The 13,658-nt window shown below is 57.4% G+C and overlaps 8 protein-coding genes across 8 annotated transcripts; 2 read left to right on the top strand and 6 right to left on the bottom strand.

The window, feature by feature from the left end:
- Nucleotides 1-63: 63 nt before the first annotated feature.
- On the bottom strand, nucleotides 64-1,819 carry GGTG_06583 (hypothetical protein; the record flags this gene model as incomplete). Its single annotated transcript, XM_009224402.1, has 4 exons — nucleotides 64-568; nucleotides 835-1,031; nucleotides 1,523-1,539; nucleotides 1,627-1,819. The coding sequence occupies 4 exons, from the start codon at nucleotides 1,817-1,819 to the stop codon at nucleotides 208-210; spliced, it is 768 nt and encodes a 255-aa protein (XP_009222666.1). The 3' UTR covers nucleotides 64-207.
- A 689-nt stretch (nucleotides 1,820-2,508) lies between these two features.
- GGTG_06584 (hypothetical protein) lies at nucleotides 2,509-3,339 on the top strand (the record flags this gene model as incomplete). Its single annotated transcript, XM_009224403.1, has 1 exon — nucleotides 2,509-3,339. One exon carries the CDS (start codon nucleotides 2,509-2,511, stop codon nucleotides 3,307-3,309), a length of 801 nt encoding a protein of 266 aa, XP_009222667.1. The 3' UTR covers nucleotides 3,310-3,339.
- Nucleotides 3,340-5,212: 1,873 nt separating this feature from the next.
- On the top strand, nucleotides 5,213-6,404 carry GGTG_06585 (hypothetical protein). Its single transcript, XM_009224404.1, has 2 exons — nucleotides 5,213-5,521; nucleotides 5,634-6,404. The coding sequence occupies exons 1-2, from the start codon at nucleotides 5,414-5,416 to the stop codon at nucleotides 6,108-6,110; spliced, it is 585 nt and encodes a 194-aa protein (XP_009222668.1). The 5' UTR covers nucleotides 5,213-5,413; the 3' UTR covers nucleotides 6,111-6,404.
- Nucleotides 6,405-6,865: 461 nt separating this feature from the next.
- GGTG_06586 (hypothetical protein) lies at nucleotides 6,866-7,947 on the bottom strand (the record flags this gene model as incomplete). Its single annotated transcript, XM_009224405.1, has 2 exons — nucleotides 6,866-7,516; nucleotides 7,576-7,947. 2 exons carry the CDS (start codon nucleotides 7,945-7,947, stop codon nucleotides 6,866-6,868), a joined length of 1,023 nt encoding a protein of 340 aa, XP_009222669.1.
- Nucleotides 7,948-9,033: 1,086 nt separating this feature from the next.
- GGTG_06587 (acetyltransferase) lies at nucleotides 9,034-9,630 on the bottom strand (the record flags this gene model as incomplete). The annotated part of the gene is made up of 1 exon (XM_009224406.1): nucleotides 9,034-9,630. The coding sequence occupies one exon, from the start codon at nucleotides 9,628-9,630 to the stop codon at nucleotides 9,034-9,036; it is 597 nt and encodes a 198-aa protein (XP_009222670.1).
- Nucleotides 9,631-9,851: 221 nt separating this feature from the next.
- Nucleotides 9,852-11,439, bottom strand: GGTG_06588 (meiotic chromosome segregation protein). The gene is made up of 3 exons (XM_009224407.1): nucleotides 11,002-11,439; nucleotides 10,476-10,925; nucleotides 9,852-10,371 (listed from the first exon to the last, which is right to left on the bottom strand). The coding sequence occupies exons 1-3, from the start codon at nucleotides 11,261-11,263 to the stop codon at nucleotides 10,154-10,156; spliced, it is 930 nt and encodes a 309-aa protein (XP_009222671.1). The 5' UTR covers nucleotides 11,264-11,439; the 3' UTR covers nucleotides 9,852-10,153.
- Nucleotides 11,440-11,634: 195 nt separating this feature from the next.
- Nucleotides 11,635-11,937, bottom strand: GGTG_06589 (hypothetical protein; the record flags this gene model as incomplete). Its single annotated transcript, XM_009224408.1, has 1 exon — nucleotides 11,635-11,937. The coding sequence occupies one exon, from the start codon at nucleotides 11,935-11,937 to the stop codon at nucleotides 11,635-11,637; it is 303 nt and encodes a 100-aa protein (XP_009222672.1).
- Nucleotides 11,938-12,639: 702 nt separating this feature from the next.
- On the bottom strand, nucleotides 12,640-13,563 carry GGTG_06590 (hypothetical protein; the record flags this gene model as incomplete). Its single annotated transcript, XM_009224409.1, has 1 exon — nucleotides 12,640-13,563. The coding sequence occupies one exon, from the start codon at nucleotides 13,561-13,563 to the stop codon at nucleotides 12,640-12,642; it is 924 nt and encodes a 307-aa protein (XP_009222673.1).
- Nucleotides 13,564-13,658: the final 95 nt, after the last annotated feature.

The following is a 13,658-nucleotide window of genomic DNA, read 5'->3' on the forward strand; positions in this document are numbered from 1 at the left end:
CTTGATTGTTATTTTTATACGTGGACCATAGGAGGCGGGATGCCGTCCGCCACTACATACACACAAACAGTCCCAAGGTTTAATCTTTGTTGCTCATGTCGCTTTGGCTGCCTATTTATACATAACATTTTTGCCAGGACGGTCGTACGAAACATGTTAGTCGAGGTTCGTCCTTTCGGATGCGCTCGCCCCGGCCTTGATGTTGAATCACCGGGACGCCCCGAACCGCCGTGCTTTCCGGAGAGCCTCCGACAAGAATCGACGTTCCCGAGCCCAGGAGCCCGCCACGAGCCAGGCGAAAAACCTCCAGCGCAGTCGCGCCAACCAAGTCCACCCCTCCGGAACATAGAAGTTGTGCATTCCGGCATATTCGAAGTACCGCGGGTAGAAACCGGCTTCATCCCAGTCCACCACCCACAGGTCGTCGGTGCCGTCCTCGAGAATCAGGTTGCGCGGAGCAAGGTCGGTGTGGGTGAACACGAGCTCCGGGTCGTGATCGAGGGGCTGGAGGCAGGCCTCGGGGTGCTGTTCGGCCGTCTTGCGGGACTCGTGACGGAAAGAGACGAAGCTGTTCCAAAAGTTGACGAAACACGGGATGGCGGCCGGCGGGGAGTGGGCAGGGATGCCCTAGTAGTCCTCAAGCCAAAGCGATCGACATGCCCCGTCCCTAGCGAGCCGGCCGTGGGGCTCGTGACAGAGCGCATGCGTTGAACCATGCCGCGGAGCTGGAACGCGAGCCGAACGGTACGGGCGATGCCCAGGGTGTGCCAGGTCTCCATGAGGGTTGGGCCGCGCACTCGCGTCTGCACGTACTCAGTGCAGTTCCCGACCTACAGGATCTGCTTGATGGGGGGAACACGCAGCCCCAACGACGATGCCTTCTCGATGGCACACTGTGAATCCTCGCATTCCGACTCGGAGGAGAACCTCTTGCTGATGTAGCTGTCGCAGAGTTCGATGACGGATTTGAAGACGACGCCCTGCGGCCGTCTGCTCCGGGCATCGTCAATTGTCCGCCCGAGCTCATCGTTCTACGATGGCCCGATTGCGTAGCAGATAGAACATTTCTCTGTGCCTTGCGCGCACATGATGGCTTTTGGAATGCAGCCGGTAGGTTTGAGAACACTAATTGATGCTTCTAAAATGATGGGAGGCAGTATGGGCCTAGCATGGTGTCGCCGGCATCATGAATTCGATGGTTTGCGACTCTGTGCCAGAGAGTTGGCACACGGGGATTACAGTAGTCCCCACAGTCGTGCACGTTTAGCAGAACTACCTAGGCAGCACTGCTGAGGAGGCTATGGGGGACCGCTTTCCAGGACCCAGCAGCGTAACGCCAGGTGGGATTAAGGGCCCCAGCCTGGAACCAATGCGTTGGTCGTTGCCGCTAAAGGGGTCCACACCGAACAACATGAACACGGGCTGGCAGGCATTTTTTACGCGCTTGTTCAGCGAAGCCACAACACCGCCGGATGCCGAGCTGGCGAGGCGGGGGCGGTGTTGTGACGTCGCTGTTCTTTACCTTGACAAAAGTTTCCCCTATTTGGGACACAGTCCGTAGCTTAAATGGCCGCTGACCAGTCCACAAGGATCCAGCCGTCCTGGCTTACGATTAATCAACTCTACTTGCCAGACAGTGCGGCGGGTGAGGGATCGTTGTAGCCGCCGCCGGAGGCAAAAAGGGGTCCCAGGGGGTCCCCCGCTGGAAACCACCGTTTAAACGATAAAAATCGGTAAAAGAATAGAAATTAATAAAAAATAAAAATAAAAATAATAAGTAAAAATCGAGAAAAATTGAAAATTGGTAAAGATTAAACATTAAAAAAAACAAAAAAAAACTACATCTTCGGGCTTTGCTAACGCTTTCACTGCGTGTTTGTGTTGTTTGAGGTATGAGTTAAAACACTAAAAAAGCAGTGTTACTTTATCCTCTTGCGCTAAACGACTAAAATTAAAATTAGGGCAATTTGACGTTTGTCCTCGAAGGGCTGTGCAGGCGTCAAATTAGCGGAGCGGCTCCTGATTTTATTTCAGTCGGGGCCACAAGTTCACGACCTGACCGCACGGCGCTCACCGAGCCCAGTCGTAGCCCGTAAACGCGCCGGTGTTGGCCCGAAAGGTCCCCCGTCGGCGGCCAGGCAGACGCCCCTTCCCTTTAGCTGCTAATTTGCATGTTGGGCGGCAGCCCATGTGCAGCCCTTGTCGTTGCAGATCACGGCCCTCTTCGATGGTCGAGAACACGGGTGGCCACCAGCCCTACTAGGTACCTAGGAAACTTGTAGCCGCTGATATAAGGTCATGGAACGCTCACTGGTTGCATCCTGTTGCCCAATATCTCACGCACTCAATCATACTACGTCCAAGATTCTTCCCACGCGTCATCAATATCCCTATCTGGCACTTATTCCTCCTCCTCCCTGTCACAAACCTGCCACTCGCCACGCTTCCATGTCATACAAGAAGCAAATCCCCACACTCGAACCCGGGTTTCTCCATACCACCAGCTCTATGGCTTCGCTCGACGGAAACTGGGAGGCTGATAAGCTCAACCATGTCTCTCTGTCCCAGAACGTCGCTCTCGTGCATTTCGTGCATCTCGTTGCATATCCCGACAAGGAAAACATGAGCGACGAGGGAGGCATGCAACCACGAGGCTCCCTTACCAGGTCCATCTTTGCAGGCGAAATGGAAGCTTCCTCGACCGAACCTATTCGTCGGGTTTCCGAAATTAGCGAAAACTGGGATACAGACGCCTTCCAGGAGGAGGATCTCGCCGGCGCGGTTGAAGTCCTCCATCTCTGCACGCTTCGCAACGACAACAACGAGGGAGACGAAAATGGCGAACCGCCCACTAACCACTGGACCATTTCTCTCCAAACCTCACCAACCTCATGCGTGACACTGGACATGGCTCCTGGCTACGGCAGCGAGGGTATCCGTGGCAAGATCGAGCTCGCGTCCCTGCCAGCCCAGCCCTATAATACCGACGAAACCCTAAGGACCTTCTCCTTTCGGCCGGCCCGCACTATCACCGTCGCGGACATCATCCAGTCAATCAACGGAAAGGGCAGGGATGCGTTTAACTTCTCACCTGAATGGGAGGGCTGCCGCGCCTGGCTGGCCATCGTGATGGGCGACCTGGAGAAGGAGGGAATCGTCAGCCAGGGATCTGCCGCAGAAGCCAAGGATGCTCTCCTAATGTACTGGAGAAACCCCGAGGGCTTTGAGCCGAGAGTTATGAGGGAGGGCAACTTCAGAAGCAGTTTCAGGGAGCTGGGAAGGGGGGCCGGGTACATTGGCGGAACTTAAAATTGGGCATGTACCGTTACTGACGGCGGGGCTGGGCATTTGGATGGTTATTGCCATCTCATCTTGACCATGCCAAACGGGGTCGTATGATGGGGGGAAATAGCGTTTATCCGTTGGTTGGATTTGGATATTCGTGTTCCTAAAAGGAGAGCTTATCCCATAAAGACGGTAGTTTTAAATTACTTTCATAAAACCCCTTTTGGAGGCCATGTGTGTTTTCGAGGATTTGTTTCCTACAAACATTACGAGTCCTGCAGTTCCCTATGTTCCTTCGCGAGCCAAGATACTCTTCGCGTTATTAATTACGAAGGAAGCGACTTTTCTTCAACTGTGATTACGTCCACCTGGGTCTCAAATCACAACGTATTCTAATGGCTGCATCAATATACACTCATAACCGATTACCATTTGTTTAATGATGTAAAAGCAGTAATCTCAAAGCTTCAAATCTCCTACCTTTTAATCATTTCTTGTTTTCCTCTTTTCGTCCCCCCCTTGTATAGTTTCGGGTCGCGCCACGGGCCAAGAAAGCGTGTCCTGGCCCACCGATTGGAGTTGTTGCACTCTGGACTCTGTGGCCTCCGCCACGGCCGCAGGAGTGGCATCTTTAGGCAAAGGGGTTGGCACGTGTGCCTTGGCGTTGGCTGGCGGTTCGCCCTCTGTCACAGCTTGTCCGACAGGCGAAGAAAGGATGCTCGGCCCGGGCTCGGCGCCCCCCAGGCCCTGGGCGACGGAAGGGGTAGGCGTTGTCTCGGATGGCTCCTCGCCTGCGCTCTCCTCCTCCGCAGATCTCACGCCGGCAACCTCTTCCTGGCTAGGGGGCTCCGACCCGCCATGGACCATCTCGTAGTGATCGAGAAGCCACCACAGCTTGCCTCTCAAATCCGGCTTCCCAATGCAATCATAGTGGAAAACGACGTTGCCGGTTTTAGTATGTATGGACACGGCGAACCCCCCGTTTCCCCTAGGGCATCCGAGCAGCACTTTAACGGTCATTGCCAGAGCCGAGATGGCGTGGCCGTCAAGCACGGGTGCCCTCCGATTGGTGAGACAGCGGACGATGACTTCTGCCAATGCAGGGACATCGGCCACTGAGAAGTTGGCTTTCGTGTTGCTGACCCGGTCAACGACGCACTGGATCTAATGAAACCCTCCCGCAGAAACAAACCGTACTGGCAAGCAAGAATGCCAGCACCGGTCGTTAGGGAGGGTGCAGATCACCCGGTGCTCCGCATAATTGTTCCGAGCCCAGGAACACTCTTTGGCGTCGGCATCGTCCCAAGGCAACAGAACCGTTTCCAACCCGAAGGCGAGCCCGGAAGCCCGCGCCTCTGCCTCTTGCGGCCGTGGCGGTGGAGCAACTCTGTTCCGGAGCCGGCCCAAGGGGGACAGGCCCCGAGCTGTTTCGGGCAGTGCGCCCATGGAGGCGGACCTGCCCCGGGCCGGTGCTGGCAACGACTCCCGCGACCTGAACCAGTGGGGAGTCAAGGAAGACTCCCGCCTGCCGTCGCTGTCCACGGAAGGCGCGGGCCCAGGGTTCAGCTCCACGTCGGCGTCCTCCGAGCTTCGAGCCAGGCGAAACTCGACCGGAGGTTTGAGTGCGGGGCTAGTGGGGGTCGGAGAAGTAGCCACCGCCATCGTTGAGTCCCGGGCCCTCGCGAAAATTCGCGGGTCTGGTCCGCCACTTGGGGAAGTAAGCAGTACAAGGCCACAGGCCTACGGTAAACTAGGAGCTGGTGCTGGAAACAAACAGCAAAAGTTTTAATTGCTTGCCCAAGGGGAGGTGCCTGCTAAAAGTCTGTGCGCTGCCCCACATATTTCTCTCCCATCAGTGGGGTTGTGCTGTCTCCCCGCCGTCCCAACGCGCTGGCCCAATAGCGCCAGATACCAGCTTGGAAGTTTAAACGGACCTCTCATGTAAACATTGCTCGCTTCTCCACACAATCGCATTAATCAGATCAATCAGATTGAGAGCTTGGTTCATCAAAGCGCGACCGAACGGCCGTTTATCTTTAGAGACTCTCATCAGCACCTATCCACAGCCTCAGACTAGCTTCCTGGAAATCCTTTTCGGCTCTGGTTTCCGACCGCGCCGAATTTCAACATGGCATCGAGTGGCAAGTCCGCTGCTGCCCGGAAGCCCACGCTTGATCTCACAGCCCGTGAGTGCGAGCTGGTCGCTGCTGCTTGGCTGTCAGCCCAGGATCCTCAGGTTTGTTTACGCTCCTGCCCGGTCGCCATTATGTAGACCCTGCTACAGCGAATCTGCTCGCTCAATTAGCCACTCTGCTGACTCTGCTTTCTACCTGTGTGTCGTTTCCAAGATCGATTGGGACAAGTTCGCCGTCATCGCGGGCTTCAAGAACGCCCACTCGGCCCGCACGTGCTTCGGGCCTCTGAAGAAGAAGCTGCAGGAGAAGTACGGCAGCAGCAAGCCCGCCGCCGGCGTCGTCAAGTCGTACCAATGGACCCCGCGCCAGCGCAAGAGGAAGGCGACCGCAGGCGGTGACGCGGCCGAGGCTGTTTCCGATAGCGCTGCGCCTGGTGACGATCTTGCGGCCGGCGCTGCCTCTGCCGCCTCTGCCGTCTCTCCTGCGGCAAAGAGCTCAAGGAATTGTGGCAACGGCTCGGGAGGGCGCTCCAATGAACCCATTATCGATCACGACGCCACCGAGGATGAGAACGAGGGCGATGCCGCCCCAGCCACGCCAGCCAAGCGGAACAAGAGGCACAAGGCCTTTTCCGAAGCTGAAGTCCTAGATGATCCCCTAGACGATTACGATATGGACGGCGTCGTCTAACCGCCCACAGTGGACCCATGCCGGCTGGACCGAGTGGAGGCTCGCCATTCGATGTTGAGAGATGTGTTTGGAGGGTCTCTAGGGCGCATATTTATTATTACACACTGCTTATGCCTGGCTATCATGTGTAGCTTTCCACTGATTCAAGTTGACTGAATCATCAGCCGTGGAATTCAAAGTACACAGACTATTGCTTGAAGGAACACCATAGAAACAATTTTACGTGGGGAGCGCGGTGAGATGGGGTAATATCATAGCATTATTGATATCATAAATCAATTTCTGTGTGTGCCAGCCGTTTGATCCTTCCCGCCTTGATGAGAGATAAAACTGTACAGAGCTGAAAAAACAGAAGTAGGTCTTCGACACCATCACATCTGAAGTTGATAGACAATACCATGTACTGTCTTTACCGTAAATTGACATTTCCAGACCGGATGAAGCGCTTTAGAAAGTTGGAAACTGTCGGTCTGTGGCCCTCAAAGCCGCTCTTCATATGTACAGGCGATAAGGTTCGATTCCCAACATTATCAGACGTAGTGTGTCCAAAGACTAGCTAGCAGGTTTAAATTAACTAATTGCGAACCCAGTACACATAATCCAGGCTGCGGCCTTCGGCAAGCATATTTGGCCTTTATTTCTCAGGCGATGGGAGTGCCTTGGAATAAGAGGCCTTTATTCTCCGCTCCTTTCCATCGCGATGTTGCCCTTCAGTCCCAACAAGAAGATGAAGGTGGCTCGTAATAGGTCAAGAATTATTCTCGGGCCTCACAGCGAGGCTCTGCGCTCAGCTCGGCCAGCGACTCGGTCCGTACCGACGGGGTGGCCGGCGAGACCTCCAGCAGCGACGTCAACCCGGACTGCGAGGCATGCAGCGCGTCGTGCCTCGGCGAGCCGGGCGGGTCGGCGGCCAGCTCAAAGGTGTTGACGGACGCCAGCGTCAGCGCGCCCTTTGAGGGGACGCACCGCGCCCAGTGGGCGCTGCGGGCGACGGAGCCGGGTCGCCGCGGCGGCCTGGGCTCGCCGCGCGCGTTTGTGGGGACGCAGGGCGCGGTCCTCAGGCCCCCGCGTGGGTCCCGCACGGCCATGGTGCGGTCGTCGTCGTCGTCGTCGTCGTCGCCCAGCTGCGTCTGCTTGCGGACGCGGCGGACAAGGCAGCCCAGCACGCTGGCGAGGAGGACGACGAACAGGGTCGCGCCCACGCCCAGTCCGATCTTTTCACCGTCTGTGGGGCCACTTGGGGCTGTCTGGGGCCCGGTGGATTCGGGGTTCGCGGTTGAAGATGGGTTTTGGGTTGGTGTTGTTGATTGGAGTGCACCTGTCGAGTTGGGTGGGCTGGAGGGTGCTGTTGTGCTGCTATTGCTTGAAGTTGTCTGATTTGCGTTGGTGGCTAGTGCTGCCAGGGACTGGAAGGCCATTTTGGCGTCTTAGCGTATGTGTCGGCAGCAAGAGTTGCAGTGCGTACCTGATCCTGGCTGCCAAGTTGGAAGAAGGGCGAGTAGTATAGAGCGCCATCGTTCACCCCAAAGGCATATTCTCCGGGGGCAAGGGTCGACTGGAGCGTGGCAGTGTATTGTCCTTCCTTTGTGTCGGCCAGCTTGTTGACGAGCGCGAGGGTTTGCTTGTCGGCCGACTTGGTGAACAAGAAGATCGACACGGTTTCTCCACTGCTGTCGGCCCAAAAGATCGTAAAGGGTCGGCCTCTGGTCGCGTTCCAATCCTTGTTGGTCAAACGCAACGCTCGCCCTTCCAATTGGCCTTTGACGAGTCCGGATAGTGTTGCGAGTATGAGCAACAGAACTTGTAGTAGCGGTGAAGCGCCAGCTGTCACCCACATCTCGGCAAGCGTGTAGAGCAAGGGGATCACGGCTGGCTGTCGTTGGTGGCGTAAGGCTCTCTATATTGTCATATCTTCTCACTGGCGGGGGCGCAAGTCACACATGGCAACAGTAGGTTCGAGAGGAAAGAGGAGAGAAGCGGGCGAGCTAACTCTCTAGGCGTCTGGGAAGGGGAGTTGGGTTGAAAGGCAGTCGGGACATGCCCGCGTCTTTGCCTCTTCTTGCTGGAGCCGAAACCCAGGAAACGGGGATTCGTGGCGCGCGGCTGTTGGAGTTTGGCACCGCTGAACCCTGGGACCAATAGCTAGAGATGCATAAGCAGGGGGCCGGAAGGAAATTCGAGTATCGGCCTGGCAATCCGAACTGGGAGAGAACATTGCATTTGCGCCGTCGGACTTTTTCGTTATGAGGCCCCCAGGGACATAAAAGCAATCGGTTTTCAGCATCGTGCACATGTACCTTGCAGGGAGGGCAGCAGCATAACGGGGTTGGGCATCGGGAGGGAGAATGGGGTTATTTGAAGCCATGTAATTGCCGTTGTTGAAAAGGTGGACGCTGGGAGGAACTGCACGGGTACAGGCCCCAGCAGTCAAGGGCAAATTGGCTGTCAGCGCCGGGCAGCAACCGAGAAGGCGCAGAACCCCGCCATCGCGTGGCCAAGTCAAGGTCCCTGGTCTGATCTTTAGCGCCAGCCCTGCCACTTGAGGCGGCGCCCCAGGCCAGATCCTGCCGGCCATGCGAAGCCTTGCCGGGGCTGACAAGCCTATCAAGACCAAGCTCGCATTGCGGTGGCGGTTTGGTTGCTAATGTTTTCTTTGCCGTTTTGCGTAGGCGAGTCGATTGGATGCAGGATACCTACCTATCTAAACGCCGACCTAGAACGTGAGCCAACAGCCCGTCAATTGGACGAATATCAATCCAGGCTGGTAATCTGGATGAGCTGCAGCTGCAAAGGCCAACTTCGGGGCGATGTGAGTGCGCCTGAAAAAAAACCCCCCCGAAATGGGCAGCTTGTCGAATGAAGCGACTTCTCCATCATAACATCGCAAAGTAGAGAGAAAAGTTTGCTGAGCCCATCTACCTATTCAACTAAGATCCTTGACCAAAACCTCAAAGTAGAGGTCATCCCTCAGCGGGTTCCCGTTCGCCGGCTGCCCGTACGGCCAGGGCCTCTGCTCCCCCGTCTTGACGTACCCCCGACGCAGGTACCAGGCGATCAGCTCGTCGCGGGTCCAGATGACCGTCATCTCCATGCGCGACGCGCCGAGCGTGTCCCTCGCGTACTCCTCGGCCTTTGCAAGCACCGTATTGCCGAATCCGCCGCCCTGCCGCTCCGGGTCTACGGCGAAGAGGCCAAAGTAGCTCGTGGATAACCCCTCGCCCTCGCCGGGCTTCCCGGCCAAAATGACCTCGCAGCAGGCGACCGCGGCGGCCGCCCCGGCCTCGTCCCCGGCGGGGAAGGCGATTAATACGGTGCCCAGCGGGTCGTTGATCTTGGCCAGCAGCCCGGCCGGGTCGATGCGCTGGCCGCCGATGAGGTCCGCCTCGGTCGTCCAGCCCTTGCGGCTCCGCTCGCCGCGGTACGCGGACTGGACGAGGGGTTCGAGGAGTGGCAGGTCGGCGGTGGTCGCCTTGCGGATTGTCAAGGTCGACAGTGGTGGCGTTGGTGGCTTCTCGGGCATCTTAAGTGAGCTTTTTTTTGTTCGTTCTGGAGGTAGAGTTGAACGAGGTCGGAGCTTCCAGATGACAGGGTCCTGCGCAGGCGGGTGTGCCGTTTTCGCGATCCCTGATGGCCGAGTTTTGCAATTAGAACATGAGGTGTGATATAAGCAGCCCGCCTATATGCAAACGTGACCTAGAACACTTCTTTTCTATCGCAAGATGTATAGCAGAGCTGTCGAAAGGGCGCAGACATAGATGTCATTCGTCCTCTATTTCGATGACAGATGCACAGGCTAACGTGACTCAGCGATGTGAGGACGACTAAGCGAGGTTCAGGGGGTGGGGCCGAGGGGGTTCTAGATTTGGTGGGGTGTCGGCCGATGCCGGTGTCGGAGCTGGAGGCCAGCCATTTGCACAGGAGGTCGCGACAGGAAAAATGACTGTGTCAAGTCGCTTGTCAATAACGTGTCTTTTGCGCCCTTTGACAGCATCGCATTAAGCCACGCGACCTTCCAGGCAGCCAAAATTCACAATGCCACCTGGCTATCGTGAGGAGGGGAGCCCCTCCCCCATTGGAATGTCCAGGCCATGTGCTCCGGCGTACTTGGATCGCTCCGCAGCCTTCCACCCCTGGGCCTCTAGGAAGTTCTTGTCTTGGATCTCGAACACTTCGACCCTGAGCGGCCGACAGCACTTGATCATCTCCTGCTCGCTGGCAGCCCCGAATCCCCAGAGAGACAAATCTCCGCCGGGGCAGGTGCCTATGGTTGGTGGACACGATCCTGTTAGCCCAAGCCCCGGAGGCGACGGCAGCAGCATAAGGGCAAGCTAGTGGACCCGGGGCCTAAGGAGTCGGCAGACTTACTCAACGCAAGCAAGAGGTCCTGCTCTGCAAACAGCTCAATGTAGTCACCAGCCTCGGCGGGGCAAGGGTTCATAAAGTACCGGCCCTGGTCGTCGAGACCCGTGACCTGGAACAGGTTGATGACGTCATGCACGTCCTGCTCGTTCAGCCCGAACGGCAGGACGGCGCGGGTCAGGTTGCTGTGGCACTGGTAGTCGTAGGTGCCGCCGCTGAGGACGGTGTTGATATAGGGATCGCAGCGGGTGCCGAGAAGGTCGTGGACGCGGCCGCCGTGCTCGTCGACGCCGTACCACGACAGCGTATCGGCCACTATGGTGGCCAGCGGCCGCATGTAGGGGAGGCAGGACCACAGGCGGTCGTGGGTGCTCACGTGCGAGGAGTGCAGCTGCTTCGTGCGGCTGGCCCAGAAGCGCTCGCGGGGGTTGTGAGCGTTCCAGATGTTCAGGTCACCTGGATTTTGGGGTCTTGTAAGTTCAGTTCTGGAGGTCGGGCAGCGGCCTGCCGGGAGGAATCATGGTAGCCCTACCAACCTGTGGCCCCTCGGGCGTGCTGATGCGGACGATGGACCCGGCAGGCGCCTTCCAGGCCCTGCCGGACCGGATCGGCAGCGTGAACTCCTCGACGAGCACGCGGGGCGCCGACTGTATGCGGTTATACGCGTCCTTGTCTACGGTCAGGACGGAGCCTGGTTGCGGCAGGTAGGCTGGCACGGGCTTTGGGATGGGCTCGCGGGCAGCAAGTCTTTCGGCCGCCGTCGGCTTCGGCGGGGGTGCGGGGCTGGGGGGCATGGCGAGTGCGAGACTGGGTGAAACAGGTATAAATCGAAGAAATAGTCGGTTCTCAGGGAAATGGGTAAATGAATTCTCTGGCAGTGGAATGGGCGCTGGCTTCTGTGCTGCTGCAAGGAGAAACTATTAGGCGGTGCTGGTCGGGCTGGTGTGGGATTTTATGGGAACAAGGATGCATGGTCGCTCGCGAGTTTTCGTGACAAAACAAATCCTCCCACAATCCGCGCTCGTTTTGATCCATGTATGCAGACGTGCAATTAGACCTTGGGCTTTTCAAGCACCACACGAGTATTTGAAGCATAACCCCATGCCATAGAGCACCACAGCGAACCGACAAGTCCGATCTGGCTCGGTCTCAGGCACATGCCCACTCAGTTCGTCTTCCACTCGCCCGCGTCCCTCGAGCTCTTGGCCACACCCTGGCCGCCACCCTCGACCGCCGTCGCCGCGTTTCCGATGCCGTCGCCCAGCGGCTTCCCCGCGCCTCCGGTGATACCCGAAACAGTCTCGCCCAGGCCGCGGCCTGCTCCACCGACCACCCCGCCGACAGTATTTGTGAGCCCGGAGACGGTGTTGCCAAGCGTCGAGGTGCCCGCCTTGGCCACGCCCGCGACACCGTTGTTTTCCGAGTCCTTGGAGTCCTTGGAGGGAGGGGTGTTGAAGATGCCCGACATCTTTGAGGAAGATGGATTTTCTAATAGGGTTCTAGGACGCCCAGATGCATTTCGTCAATATTTTGTTGTCTTCAATCATCGGCCCTCCATAGCCGTCCAGCATGATAGACCCACATTATGAGTTGCTGTATGCTTGAAGATGTGTAGACATACGCTTTTCTTCTTCTTTAGGTTGTGGAATGCAGTCGAGAAAAAGGAGCTGCAGGAAAACATTCATGCTCCATCTGTGTAGAATGCCTCTTTTTATATACTCTCCTCACCATTTCTTCCCAATGACCACTGCCTGCCGCGTTGTCGCATCATGTTGCTGGATGACACTCGAAGATCAGCGACGTCATCTCCGCAGGATTCGCACCCCTCAATTAACAACTTATCGCTATCATCCAGTGAGATTGTGGCTTGCCGCAACATGGCCACCACACATGGCGCAGGAAGACGTCAGCAGCTACAAGCAAGCATGACGGATACTTGGCACATTTCTTGGGTATGAGCGCATCATGACACCTCTATAACACATTTCGGGGTATCTTATCCTTCCAACAGCCGTATATACAAGTTGGTACACGGTGGGCAACAGAATCTGCCCAACCAGGTCTCCGGCACCAAGACCAACGACACCAGTCACACCCCCCAGCCAACCCAAGACCTTGAATCGTAACAAACATCAAACTTGAAGGGGTGAAGACACCGCCACTGCCTGATTTAGGCAAGGGTGGTGTCGGCAACAACAGGCCTGTGGTCACTGAACATGACGGGGCCCTTGACGTTGTTGATGGCCTCATAGGCGGTGGCCTTGAAGGGCTTGGCGGGCAGGGGGCCGAGCCAGACAAAGTCGATGCGGGCCTTGCCGTTGTTCTCGAACGAGGTGTAGGTGCCGAACTCGCCCTTGCGGGCCTTGGCGTCGACCATGTTGTAGGCGTCCTCGAGGAGGCCGATCTTGACCATATTCTGGTAGGCGACGTCGCTGGCGTCGGCGTTGAAGTCGCCCGTCAGCATGATGGGCAGCATGGCTTTGGGGTCGGCCTGCTCGGCCTGCAGCTGCTTGATCTGGTCGACGGCGATGGCGACGCCCTTCTCGCGTGCCTCGGAGCTGACGTTGTCGAGGTGGCAGTTTGCGCGCAGCACGCGCTTGCGCGTCGCCTTGTGCTCCAGGATCGCCATGGTGACGATGCGGGTCGAGCCGGCGCCGAAGCTCTTGGACGGCTTGTTGGGCGTCTCCGAGAGCCACCTGGTGCGCTCGACGATCAGGTTCCAGACGTCGGTCCGGTACAGGATGGGGCTGAACTCGCCCTTGGCCTTGCCGTCCTCACGCCCGGTGCCGACCGAGGCCCACTGGCTGCCGAGGGCGGTGAGGATGTCCTTGCGCTGGTCGTCGAGGACCTCCTGGAGGCCGGGGAGGAGCGCACCGCCGCCGGCGGATGCGGCCTTGTCGGCGTCGACGATGGATCCGATCACGCCAGGGGCCCTGCAGCTACCGCCACAGTCGGCCTTGCCCCAGGGCTTCTCATTGCCCTTGGGGTTCTTCTCGGCGTATCGGATGTTGAAAGACATGGCCTTGATGTTGAGAGCATTGACCATGCCGGTGGCTCCAAGGAGCATGCAGAGGAAAGAGCTGGAAAGCTGCATTTTGACGGTTGAGGAGAAGTGGTGAAGATGGAAAAGATGGGCCGAAATGGAAGAGAAAGGATGGAAAATAAGTTAACAAGATAGAACGTAAGAGA

This window comes from Gaeumannomyces tritici (assembly GCF_000145635.1).
Source record: "Gaeumannomyces tritici R3-111a-1 unplaced genomic scaffold supercont2.3, whole genome shotgun sequence".
Taxonomy (NCBI): domain Eukaryota; kingdom Fungi; phylum Ascomycota; class Sordariomycetes; order Magnaporthales; family Magnaporthaceae; genus Gaeumannomyces; species Gaeumannomyces tritici.